Consider the following 13,011-nt stretch of genomic DNA (forward strand, 5'->3'; position numbering starts at 1 on the left):
ACAAAGAAGCACATAAAGCCCCACTGGCTGCCTTAACAAGTTCATTTCCAAATCAGTTTGCCTGGTGCCATTCCCACTTTCTGCAGAGAAATGTGCACAAGTTGTACTTGGAGGATTCATTTCTTTATGGTGCCAGCTGGGGTCACAAAGGAACCAGCACAGATGCAAAATGAAAAGAAATGGCAGAGGAATCTCTGAAGTGCTGAACCAGAGCCCTGGATGTGTTATCTCTCCAAGGAGATCGTGCCTTGGGGCGATGGACTGGATCCATTCCTCTCTCCCTGCCCTCAGGGACAGCTTGGGCCAAGGCAGGACACAGGAGATGCAGCCTTTGCTGCAGCCTGAGGAGGGGTTCCTCTCCTGTGCTCCCCCAGCCCATCTTGTCCTCTCCTCTCTTTCTGTGTCTTATTTTGCCTTTTCTCTCCTCTTCCCTTAGTGTTCTCTCCACTCTATTATCTTTGTTTTTCTCATATCTCTTTTCCTATTCTCTTTTCTCACCCAACTCCACACATATTATTCCTGTTTTCCTTCCTGCTCTCCTCTCCCAGCTCCAGGCTCCCTGGCTCCAGGGCTCCCAGCACAGCTGCCCGGCGCTGTGGCTGTTCCCTGCTGTTCTCAGGGGGCACGGTGGCACCTCCCCCAGGGAAGGAGGTGGGTGAGGGTGGCTGAGGGCAGGAGCTGAAGGGCCCAGCACTGCACTCAGAGCCTCACTTTGGGAGATGGGTCTGTCTGCATAGGATGGGAGCAGTGCACAGCTTCCCACATCCCTCCCAGGACCAGGGGGAAAGTGTCTCACCTCCTCATTTCCCTCTGCCAGACAGACATTTGGCCACTGCTCAGGACCCTACACATGTCCTGGAGGTAAATCAGTGAAGTTGCTGAGAGACAAATACAGGTGGAGGCATTAAAACCCTTAGGGCCGGGTGGCTGTGCCAGTGGAGCAGGGACTGGAACACAGGCAGGAGGAAAACAAGTGGGAGGAGAAGGGGGAGAGTATGAGAAGGGACTAAAAAAAGGCTTGGCTGCTTTTATGTGGCAGAATGAATGCTGAGGGGGAGCATGATTGCCATCTCTAAATACAGCAAGGTAAACACGAGGAGGGAGGGGAGCCACTGAAGTGGGATGACAGCCCTGGCACGAGAACAAATGAGGATGAACTGGCCACGAATGCATCGAAGCTGGAAATTAGATTTCTAACATCAGATCAGTGAGATTTTGGAATAGCTTCCCAGGAAGACTAATGGGACAAAGAAATCTGATTACTCTTAAAATGGAGCTTGATCAGCTATCTAAGGGATTATGTGCCTGGGTGTTTGCAGTAAAAGGCAGCAGGACTCGGGGACTCTGTGATCAAAGCCCTTCCAGTCCTGTGTCCCTAAAGCCTGTTCCAGCTGCCAGCAGGAGCTTGTTGGGCTGAACCCTGTTTCTGTGCAAGGTCCAGGAAAATGGATCTGCATCTCTGGGGTTAAGGAGGAGGCAGAGGCTCCAGCATTCCAGTGCTGGACATCTTGCACAAGTAACTGCTGTCCACGTGTGAGTGGGTTTGCCAGGTCAGCTTGGGTGACACGCTGGAACCATTGAAGTCAAGAGATATTTTACTGTCACTTTAAGTGAAGCCAAAACTTGACCTTTGCTCCTACAAAAGTTTGGCCTTTTTTTCTAATGACACATGCAGCAGCAAATAATGGTGATGCTGCAAGTTACCCAGGAGTGTCAGACATGGAGTGAAATTGTGCCACAAAATTAATGCAGCAGATTTTCCAAAGCAGATAAACAGAGATACACACCCACCTCCACACCTGTGTCTTCACATCAGAGCTCTCATTGCTTGAGCTGAAGACCAGATTTCATTCAGATGCTGAGGACCTATTTTGCTCAGAGGGCATTTGGCAGAACCACTCTCAGGGCTTCAATGCCAGCTCTATATTTGAGTTTTTGAGTTGTGCATTAAAGTAGGGATATATCTCACTTTTACTGAACACTGCAAAGCTTGTGAAGATTCCTCTATATAAAGCATGGGGCTGCTGCAATGGTCACAAGCAAATGGAGGATTCTCACCTTGAGCTTTTGTAAAGCTCATAATTCCACCCTCACCCCCTTTCAGGTGTTGCTGGTTTCTACAGACATCATAAAAATCAATTGCTATTAGATGTCCTGAATTTTTAAAGCCAGCAGTTTCACATCTATTAAAGGAAGTTCTAAATTCTACCAAGGACTTCACATAAAATTAGAAACTGCAAAACAGAGGTCACTGGAAATGGTCTGACTGGATGTCACCCAGCTCATAAAAAGGAATTCAGCCACAGAAAGCATCATTAAAGCACCTTTGACTAAACTTGCCCAGGAAAAAAGGAAGGTTGCAAATACAGAATGGCTGCAGAGCATCCAGGATGGGCATGAAAACTGAGCAGCACTGGCTTGGACCATGGAATCTGAAGCCAGTAGTCAGGGAAATTAATGGCAAAGCTCTTATTGATTACTCTCCTGGAGGATAAAGGTATGATGGAGCTCCTGCCAGCACTTCTTTGCCTAATCACCATGGACTTCAAAAACCTGGGCATTGACAAATGGCTGGGGGTGATCAGGTGGCCACTGTCATCTATGCAGCTATTTCAGCCAGGCAGATAATGACTTTGCTTTGCTCATGCTGGTGTCTCGTTGATCTTAAAGGAAAAGTTGCCAGATGTGAGGTAGTTTTAACCAAATTGCTAAAATAACCAGCTAGGGATTTTAATGGAGAAATTTATTGTGAAGGATTTCTTCCTTCAGAAAAGCAATTTTGCTTTCACACTAAAAATTGAAGTATTTTCTATCTTAAAAAAAAAAAGTTAACAAATTATAGTGTGTTAAGAAATGATAGTAGCACAAAGAGACAGCTATAATCACATTTCTTCCTAATTGCCGCATTCGGAAAAACTTAGAAATGTCCCCAAATCATTTCATTAAAAAAAATCAATTCTAGCCCGTAGCTCTTCATGCCAAATTTTAGGTTTGTGAGCTGATTTATAAATCCTGCAAACCCGGAGCTTTTAATAGAAACCCCAAGACTTTAATAAATGTGCTCCAAGTGGTGCAGCTGGGTTGGAAATCAGCATTTGTGTTCTGGCTGCGAGTTCTGAAGAGAAGGACGAAGCCGTGGGCTCTGAGAACTGATGTGCCGAGGTGTGTGTTGGGCCAGGATTCCTCCCTCAGTGGCCACATTCCAAGCTGATCTGCTCCTCATCCCCTTGCCATTGCTGTTTGCCTGGCTGCCCCACTGCTCCATACCTGTGCCTGCTGCCAGTGTGTCCGTTCCCAGTTCGGGGGAAGCACCAGGAGCTGTTCAAGGATAAAGAAACGGCTCCTGTGCCCAGCTGACGATGCCAATGCACAGCCCATGCCAGGAGCAGGAATGTGCAGCCACAGCCACTGCTCTGGGGCAGGGATTGCTCTGGAAATGCTGCAGACAAGCAGCTTTATCCACTGTCCCCCTGCTCTGGGCACGTCCTTGAGGAAAGTGGCTGGAGCAGAGGTGCCTGACGAGCTGATGGCACGAGTTACCTGCGTGGGAAGATGGACAAAAAACGAGAAGGAGCAGGAGGAGCCCCAGACACAGCGATCACTGGAGCTGTCTGGTGACAGATTCATGGGCTGCAGGGCCTCAGGGGACTGTGGGGATCATCTGGCTGCACTTCCCACTCAGCACAGGGCACAGACTGCCCTGAATTAATGTCTCGTGCGAGGTCAGCACTGGTGGCTCCGCAGCGGAGTCTCCTTCAGCCAGAGCCTGGTTTGGATGGGTTTGGAATGGGCTCCTGGGCTGAAGGCACAACGGGACCACGTTTGTGACCACACCTGACTACATGTCCTGAGAGCACAGGGCTATGTCCCCCTTCCCTCAGGTGGCACATCAGGAATTTCCAGGAGTGCTGGAGGACTCCGGGATTCCTGCAGAGCTTCCTCAGTGCCCAGGGACAGCAGGATCACTGCAGGCACAGGGACAACATGGGGTGGCTGTGGCACTGAGGGCTGTTGGACAAGACTGTGAAGGTGGATGAAAACACCTTTGGAATGTGGCTGTAGTTGCTGGGTGTCAGCTGGGATTTAATATCCCAACAGACCTCAGTACATCAGTGGGGTTTTTCTTTGTTCCAGGCCTAAAAACCCACTGAGAAAGCTAAGCAAAAATTAATGAGAGATCAGGAACAATGAAATGCTGTGGTAATTTTGAATACTTTCTTTCAGTTTTAACCTCCTTTTTGTTAAGCATTTTCTTGTAAATACAGTAAAATAGCAGAGCTGAACCCTCTGAACAGAGGCAGGAGGCTTCCCAATCTGGAAGCAGACATGGGAGAGCAATGATGGATTCATAACTATTTTTTCAGAAACAGGGTTGGGATTTGCTCTTGAATTGACACCTTCTCAGGACCAGCTGTATTGCATCAGGTGTGGCTTTCAAGGATAGAATATGAAAGTGGAAAACTCGGCAGCTTTAGCAAGTACAGTGATTCCCAGACCCTCCTTGCTGGGACTCCCCTGATCCCCAGGGGCTTTGTAGAGGTAGAACCCCTCTTTGCTGTGGTGTCCCAGGCCAGAGGAGCCTTGTACCCCCAAACAGCAGCCCCTCCCCTTCCACTGACCACAGAGAGGCTCCAGTGAGCTCACCCCAGAGCCCTAAATCCCCCGTGCTTGCCTTGGTGTTGTGTTTAACCATAGTTCTGCTCAAGTGAGGCTTCGACAGACGGCAGAGAAACCCAGAGCACGTTGACAGGGGTGGTCAATACACCAGCAGCCTTTTCCAGGCATTCCCAGCACGGCAGTGTGGGTGGGATGTGTCCATTCCATGCCTCAGGCACCCAGAGGGTCCCAGCTGCCACGCTGGGAGAGGTGTTTTTCCAGCAGCAGCATCATCTGGATGGCAGCCCTGGGCTCCTCTCCTCGCTGGCAGATCTGCGCAGGGCTTTGTGCTTCACTGTTGCCAAAGTGATTTTCCTTGAATTGAGAGAACTCTGCCACCATCCCATCTCTTGTCACTGAACACACAGATGTCTCAGCAGATCCCCTCAGTTCCAAGCAGCCCCTCTTTGCATGCTGATGTGGGTGGGTTTGATCCATCCATCTCCATCAGTTATTTTGGAGCTGCCAGCATGTCATTCCATGTCCGCAGGCATCCAAGTCGTGGTACTCAAGGAAATCCTGTATTTTCCAGCATGTTTTTGTTCATTGCTTGGTGAAGTGACTTTCCTTTGTGATTTTCCCTAATGCTAGTGAACAGTTGTCAAACCCACATAGATAAAGGGCTGAAATGTGAGGCCAAGGTAACAGTCATCTCCCATTTTTGTTCCTGACATCCTTGGGCTGGAGTCTCGGGTGGGAACTGTCTGTTTCTTCCAGCATTAACCCATTATCATACTTTTTGAACAGCTCAGTAACAAAATCCTTGACAGAGAAACTGCAGACTGGAGACCCTACAGCTATCTGAATGAACTAGGTCAGTAATTTTTAAACACTTTAATCACTTTAGTAGACTTTAGAGCAATTTCAGATCCAAGTCAGCCTTTCATAAAGGCATTAACAATAATGATGAATATTGTTGTTGTCTTTATTTCACCATCAGAATTGCCAGCAGTGAAAGGTGGAGAATTGAGAATTGTTTCCTTTACCACAAACCACAGACTAGGAGAGCAGAGTCAGTATTGATTCCAGCCTCCCTCCCAAGGTTGCTGGGTTGAATTGCCATCATCTACTCCATAAATGTTTTTTTAAGGACTGACCGAGGACATTAAAAATTCAAATTTGGGATTTTTTTTTTTCTTTTTCTTTTTCTTTCATGCTTAATAAAGCTCAGCACTAAATGCTGGCATGTTGATGGAGGTGTGGAGGCTCTGTGGGAGCTGGGCCGTGCAATCCGCCGTTATCTCCCAGTAAATCACACCCTGCCCCGTTCTCAGGCAATTCTGAACCACCAGCCAAGCCAAGAGTGAAGTTTAATTACCTTTCCTGAGTTTATTCTCCCTGGCTTAAGTTTTAACAGGGTTTTCAGCAGCTCTTAGCTCAAGTCCTGCCCAGATTTAGTGCTTTGGATTGTATTTGTTCTCCTATCTGAGCACTTGGAGTTTGGCTTCTCAGTGGCAGAGAAGCCATTTGCCCTTTCCTTTACTGGGATTACTGATATCTTACTGAAAATATGCTGTAGGGGGGGAAAGTGCAGCATTAAGGGGTATTATGGGATTTTTAAGGTCAACTATCTCCCAGCTCACGTGGCACAGGAATGAGCCCAGGGCAGCACCAGGCATCACGTCCTGTCACAGCTCCTGGCACACTCCAGAGATCAGGCCTTCCCTGCATCAGGAAAATCACAAACCTGTCAAGCTTCAGTGCAAAACCTTCTCATCATTAAAACCATCAGTGTGCTTTGCTGTATAATAACCTGCAGAACTGCTGTTGTGCTTATCTGTACATGACATGGGGGCCAGGGGGGTCAGGGTTTCCAAATGCTCCTCAAATCAAGTTAATTTTCCTTTTACCGTTTTGCTGCGCTTTTTTTGCACACTTATTTGCTTTATTTTTGTTTATCTTGCTGTGTCCTGAGCTCTCTGTGTGCCACATCTGTCCTGCATTCATGCATTTTATTTTACTGGCAGAAGCAATGCCAAATGCCTCTGCAGTAAGAAGTGCTAAATACTTTAGCTTTTAGCTAAGTGGTCTCCTGCAAAACACTCAGTTTTTCCCCATGGCATTTTTGCATCCAGGATACCTTTTTCTTTCTTTTTTTCACAGTAATTGATGAAAATGAGATATTTTTTTTTCTTCCTTTTCAGTACCAGAATTAATGTCTGCTCGTGCTGACTTTCATAATGTTGAGTTCTTGCTCAGATCAAGGCCATTTTTATATGAAACTGTAAAATGTTTTCATTTCTTGATCTTACTTTGGTGCAATAAAAGCTGCAGATTCCACCTGTGGAAATTTCAGAAAAGAAGTGAAAATCTTCAATGTTGAGTTGTAAACACAAAATATTAGTGAAGCCCCGTGGGGTCACAGAGGGGATCTTGACCTTCAAACTGCATCAGGCCTGGAAGTACCACAGTTAAAGACATGATGCACCTTCTTATCCCACTTCCAGCCTTAGGTTTATGACACAGATGCCCCAGCTCGTGCTCTGGAAGAGCAGCCAAGCATTGGGCAGGGCTGGATTCAGTTAAAAAGAGTTAAAATGGCCTTGGACAACTGCACAGCTCCTGTGCTGTGACTCTGAAATGTCCTGGAGAGCAGAGGTGTAAGTGAGCAAGAGGTGGGGGAGAACTTAAAGGGAGATGGAAGAGACATTGAAGAGAAATTTGGAATGGATGGAAACCTCCAGCTCTTCTGGTCACCCCCCTGCCAGCAACCCCTCTGACTGCGACAGTGATCCCAAAGGATGGGACCAAGCAGATGAGGAGCATCAGGCTCACAGAGATGTCTGTAGGCTTGCTGGAATTTGCAGGTGTCCTAAATATTAATTATAGTTGAGGGAAAGGAACTTTTAAGAATACCTATGTGAAAGTTAACTCGGGCACTCATCTTCTACAACCTGCAGTCATAAGGAGTTTTCTTAATTCCAGTGGATCTCACCAGGCTGCAGGTGTTCTACCTGTTTTGCAGGACTTTAGTTTGCCAGGTTCATGTTCTTTCCAAGTGGGGAATGCAGGGACAAAGCCTGTATTTTCACTGCGTCAAATATGGGGCTTTGTCAGAGAGCTGGTTGTGTCTGTTCAGGGGAGTTGGGGTCTAGGGATGAGCACGAGTAATTCCCATGGACATGGGCTTGAGAGATCAGAGTTTGGGGACTGGTGCCAAGAAGAGGCGGCTTTGTCACCTCCCTGTGTGTCACTGCCTTCCCAAGGCAGCCCTCGTTACAAGGAGGGTCTTGGCTTTGCAAAGTTCTCTGTTCTCCATCTCCTGCTGCAGAACAGGAATTCTTTGATCTCTCTTGCTCTAGTCCAGTCTGCATTGAGCAGTGGCAGATTCCAGCTTCCAGCTCCTCTCCCAGGGGAGTCAAAATTCCTGAACCACATCCTGAGTTCAGGGAGGGTTGTTGTGCTCATTGGCTGCAGTGCTGGGCACGGTGAGCTGCAGCAAAAGTGGTTTTATGTGTAATGTTTTTTTAACAGCAGTCCTTGATGCAGAGACTAAAGTGTGATTTGCAGCCCATCGTGAGGGACTCGAAGCTGAATTTATTCCAAAGGACCAAAGCCACTAAGTTTGATTCACAGCTGACTCTGCATTTTTCTCAAAGCCAAGAGGTGTGGAAAAGCATTTCCAGCCGAGACCCTGATTTCACCCAGCAGATAATTTAGCTTCAAAGTTAAACCCAGACTTTCATAAAATGCCACATTCCTGGCCTGTTTAGGACTTTTCCACAGTAATGACTTCTGCAGGTTAAAAAATAATGTGTCCATAATTCATTTCACCTCCTGAGGAGCACAGCGAATACACAAAAATGGGTCATAAACCCACAGTATCATAAGAGAGAAAAGAGAAAACTAAAGGCAGAATTACAGGGAATAGGTTGGGAAGGGTCATGTAGGGTTCCCAAGAGCAATGCTCTCCCCATGGCTCAGCCTGGGTCCCCTTTGCTTCCCTGCCACAGCCCCTTCCCGCTGTGACCTTTTGGGAGCTCTCCAGCTGCTCCCACCCCAGCCTGGTGTGAGTTCTCCTTGCTAGAGGCACCATGTGAAGCTGCCCAAACACTGCTTGGTGTTCCTGCCCTTGGAGATTTGCTCAGCCCTGGCAGGAGTGATCACCAGGGATGGCCTTGGGGAGCTCCACTGCTGGGAAAGGGAGCCCAATCCCCTTGGATGGCAGCCAAGGGATGAATTAGCTCCGTCCTCCTCGCCTGGGACTCTGCCCTGGCAGGAGAGAAAACCAGCACTGAGCTAATCCTGCTGAGTGACAGAGCTTCCCACACCTCCCAGTCAGCCTTGCCCTCTGCATCAGGAATTGGCTCAGGATCAGAGGTGGAAAACAAAGCAGAAGGTGCTCCAGTGGACTGGGGGTCACTCTTGGCCAGAAGGGGAAGGGCCCCATCACAGGGAGCCCGTCATGCACCACCAGCCCTGTTCCTGTGCTCAGGGCTGAGCTCTGAGAGCCAGAGCAGAGGGGTTGGCTTGTCTTTGATGTGCCACTCACACATTTATTGTCTAATTCAGTAATTTTCCTTATTTAGCAAAAAAACCAAAGGTGTGCTGATAAAGGCACTGGTACAGCACTGCCCGTGGCTGTGACAACTTTTCTGCAGAGACCAGAGGACACTCAAGGACAAATAGCTGGGAAGCCTCTGGGACACACTGTTTGCAGGGCTCTTTTCCCAGCCTGAGTTACTTGACTGGGAATCCCATAAGACACGAAGACATTTCTCAGTAACCAAATTTGTATTGATTTTCCTAGTCAATAAGAAATACCAGACTCTATAGTTAAAGAGATTTAAAGGCTTACATTAGATTTGCCTTTTGATTGATATCGAGGGTAATCTGCAATACTGGAAATGAAAGAGGTTCCCATCCCCTTCTGTCTCTGCTTCCAGGAGGAACAGCAAGTTCCTATGGAGCCACAAGTGTTGCTGTCAGCTCTCTGCACTGTCAGACCACAGTGGGCACTTAGGGGCTGTTGTCACATCAGTTATTGAACCGTGCAAATTTATGAGCAAAGTCATAGTGGGTAATTCAAGCAGATTGTAAACATCTCAGATCTAAGGCTGTGAGTCAAATAACCCACTATCCACAAACAAAACAAAGCCTAAAATTAGTCACAGAGTGATGCAACACAACCTGCAGACTCAGGTTGGAAAGGACACGTTTCAGGCTTCTTTCACTAATCCAAGCCAGCGTTTCAGCAATGAATGTACCAGCAGATGATTTTTTTTCCTGATCTCCTGATGGATGGCTGCTCTTGGTAACCCTGCTGCAGGAAAGCCCTCCCTTCAGGGAAGCTCTTAAGCACATGCAGAATTCCAGGCATGCACAGGCTCCCCACTGAAGCTGAGTGTGTGCTCACGGCTGAGGATGTGCTTAAGAGCCTCCCTAAATGAGGGCCCTGATGTACAGTTTAGAGGGAAGAATATATGCTGCTCAGTAGTCAAAGCAATCCAATTTACATAAATATTTATTTGTTTTCCATTATATATCATTTTTATGCAGGTGCTTGTGGGATGGATAGACGTCAGAACACATACATAATGGAAAAAAGCTTCAAAGGTATGGTATCCAGTGCTGCAGAACCCTGCCAGGTGTGAGGAGGGTGTCCTAGAAGAGGTGAGATAGGAGCCCCTGGGAGAGAGGCCGGGAGAGACAGGGAGGGACAGAACCATGACCCACACAAGCTGCCTGCTGGCAGCACTCCTGGGGCCATGAATTATGGATTCAGGCTTCCCAGGGCCACAGGCTCCTGCCTGGCACAGCAGCACAAGGCAAAAGGGAGGGCTCAGCTGCAGGGCAGGAGGGGCAGGTGGAGCTGGCTGGGCAAGGGACACTCCTGTGGGACCCACTGGCCACCCACGAGGATCTGGTGGCAGCTGCTGAGGACAGCCTGGGGTGCTTCCCTGCTCTTGGCCATCTCGAGCTTAAGCAAGGCCCCTGGAAAACAAGCTGCCCCTGCCTCGTGCCCTTTGCTGAGAGGGATTTGGAGCAGAGCTGGAGAACAGCCCTCCCTGAGGTCATTGACCCCTCACATGGCAGGAGAAGTTATGGGCACTGACTCCAGGGCAGGTCTAAAAAGGGATCAGGGATGAGTCCTGAGCACAGGGCCCGGTGGTTTTACATTTCACTTGTCCTCCAGGTTTACATTCAAAACATTCCAGTTATGCCTGGACCACGGGAGCACTTGGCACAGTGGTTCCCACAAGCTCCTGGCAGGTTGGGCTGGGATTTAGCACATGGAACTTGTGCTCCAGAAGGTGGAGCAAGGAATCTGTCTCCTGGGAATAGGCAGGATTCAGGCTGAGGTCCTTGATGTAAATCCAAGGCTGTTGTGTCTGTACATGCCTGAGAATGTCCCTCCATCAGCCAAGGAGGGCAATACCACAGTAATGTCCTGGAGCTGCTCTTGGCTGAGTCATGGGGGCAGTGGTGCCCTCACACAGAGCTGGGTTCCAGACCCCCACTGCTCTGCCAGGCCTGAGGTGCTCCACAGCCACACTTTTATCTGAACTAACAAGGAATATCCAAAGCTGTTCCTCACACAAAGCAATGACCAGCCTATAGCCAGGCCTAGAGGTCAATAATCACTTTGTAGCTGCTCTTTTCAAAATACAGTGGTGCAATATTTGCTAAAAATTCACCTTACTGCACAGAAACACCAAAGGAAACCAACAATCCACGACCCAGTCTTTCTTAAGAAAGCTGGAATTAAAATATTAAAAGGGTTATGTACATATATATTATACAATATACTCAATCCACTGGTTTCAGCTCCTTCAATGATTCTCTTTTTCAGAAGAAAAATCTTATTACATTATAGCTAGTTGTTCTCTTTACATGGAACTATTAATTTCATTAGTTTAAAGTAAATTACTGTGTTTACAAGGTTTAAAAGCTGCTTGAAACACATGCAGCAGGAGCTCCCATCCATAGGCACAGTCACACAGAGGGGAACCAGCGGGAACAGAGGAAAAGAATCCCAGTGACAGGGAACTATGAAATGTATTTTCTGTTCCTACGTATTTTGTTTATTATTTAGGATCTGAACCATTTCTTTTACATGTTTATCTCCTTATAAATGGAAAAATCAGGCCCAGAAGCCGTGTCAGGGCAGCTGGGGAGTTCTTTGTGCTGCTCAGCTGCCTCAGACGGGCACGGCTGGCGCTGGCAGGGGCAGGTTCCGGGACACAGGGACACACCTGGCTTCCCAGGGATTTTGGGGAGCTTACCTGCAGGCAGTTGGCAGCTGAGGGTTCTCAGAAGCAGCTGCCTGTGGCTGGCTGAAGGTTCCCACAGTCCCCTCTGAAGGTCAGGTCCTGGATCTAGGCAGCCCCAGGGCTCTGGAGCAGCGTGGGCACCCCCGGTCCCAGGGGAATTCCTCCCAAAAGGAGCTGGGAATGTGCCCCATGCTCAGCTTGCAGCTCTTCCTGCCCTGCCAGGTGCAGAGTTAGCCCTGACTCACCAAATTCCTCTGAAAGATGGAGAGAGAAAAACTCCCAGTCCCAACCAGTTGGATTGTGTCAGCAGAAAGGCTTGGTGGACGGGGGCTTGGTTTTTATCTGCTTTCATCCACTTTAAAAACCTGGTCCTTTCCCACCTGTGTGGTCCAGCTGGGGAAAGCTTCTCCTGCAGCTGAAAGTGGTGTTTGGTGCTCCTGGACTGGCTCAGAGCCTGGGAGGGGCACAGGGGCCTGGGGCTGAGCTCAGGCTCTGGTGGTCCTGCTCCACCACCCCCTTCCCCAGTTCTCCTCCTCCAAGACCAGAGCCTGTTCCCCTTGGGGCTGGCTGGGGGCTGTCCCAGAGCAGGACACCAGGAGAGGGGTGTTCCCTGTGCAGCCTGGCACAAGGAATGCTGCCAGTGGAGTGCAGGGGGTCAGGCACAGAGGTTTGGGGTTGCCAGAGTTGCTCCCAGTGTCTGACAGCAGAGGGGCATTGAGGGGCTGGGTGCCACAGTGGTGGCACCTGGTGGCAGGGGCTGAACAGTCACAAGATTTCCAGAGCAGCTTCTTTCCTGGGCATGGTGCTCAGTGACACCACTTCCAAGCTTTGCCTTGCAACTGAGTCCTTTTGTATTTTTTAGAAGTATTTTTTTTTAAATGAGTGCTGATGCACTGGTGGAATAATGTGACCTCAGGCAGTAACATTTTAAGGAAAAAAGACCTACTCTTTGCACAACAGCCAGGAAAATCCCTGGAGCTGGAAGCACTAATCTCAGGGTTCAGCCTGGTTCATCTGGGGTTTGTACAGGATGTGTCCCCACTCCTGTGTCACTGAACAGCAGCACTGAGCTCTTACTGTGCTTCTGTCCCTGCAGCAGCCAGGGTTGGGCAGGGCAGGGACAGCAGCCAGCAAGGCATGG

At 48.7% G+C, this 13,011-nt stretch overlaps 1 protein-coding gene across 2 annotated transcripts in view; it reads left to right on the forward strand.

Annotated features, from left to right (window-relative positions):
- MEGF11 (multiple EGF like domains 11) overlaps window positions 1-13,011 on the forward strand; it is a 267,324-nt gene that overhangs the window by 248,614 nt on the left and 5,699 nt on the right. The window contains exons 27-28 of one of the 2 annotated variants that reach the window (XM_027644120.1): window positions 5,404-5,470; window positions 10,156-10,212. In XM_027644120.1, coding sequence (XP_027499921.1) covers window positions 5,404-5,470; window positions 10,156-10,212 — 124 coding nt within the window. The remainder of the gene's footprint in view (window positions 1-5,403; window positions 5,471-10,155; window positions 10,213-13,011) is intronic. The other variant, XM_027644121.1, reaches the window with a different exon arrangement.

The sequence above is a fragment of the Corapipo altera genome, unplaced genomic scaffold (assembly GCF_003945725.1).
Source record: "Corapipo altera isolate COAL_440 unplaced genomic scaffold, ASM394572v1 50, whole genome shotgun sequence".
Classification (NCBI taxonomy): domain Eukaryota; kingdom Metazoa; phylum Chordata; class Aves; order Passeriformes; family Pipridae; genus Corapipo; species Corapipo altera.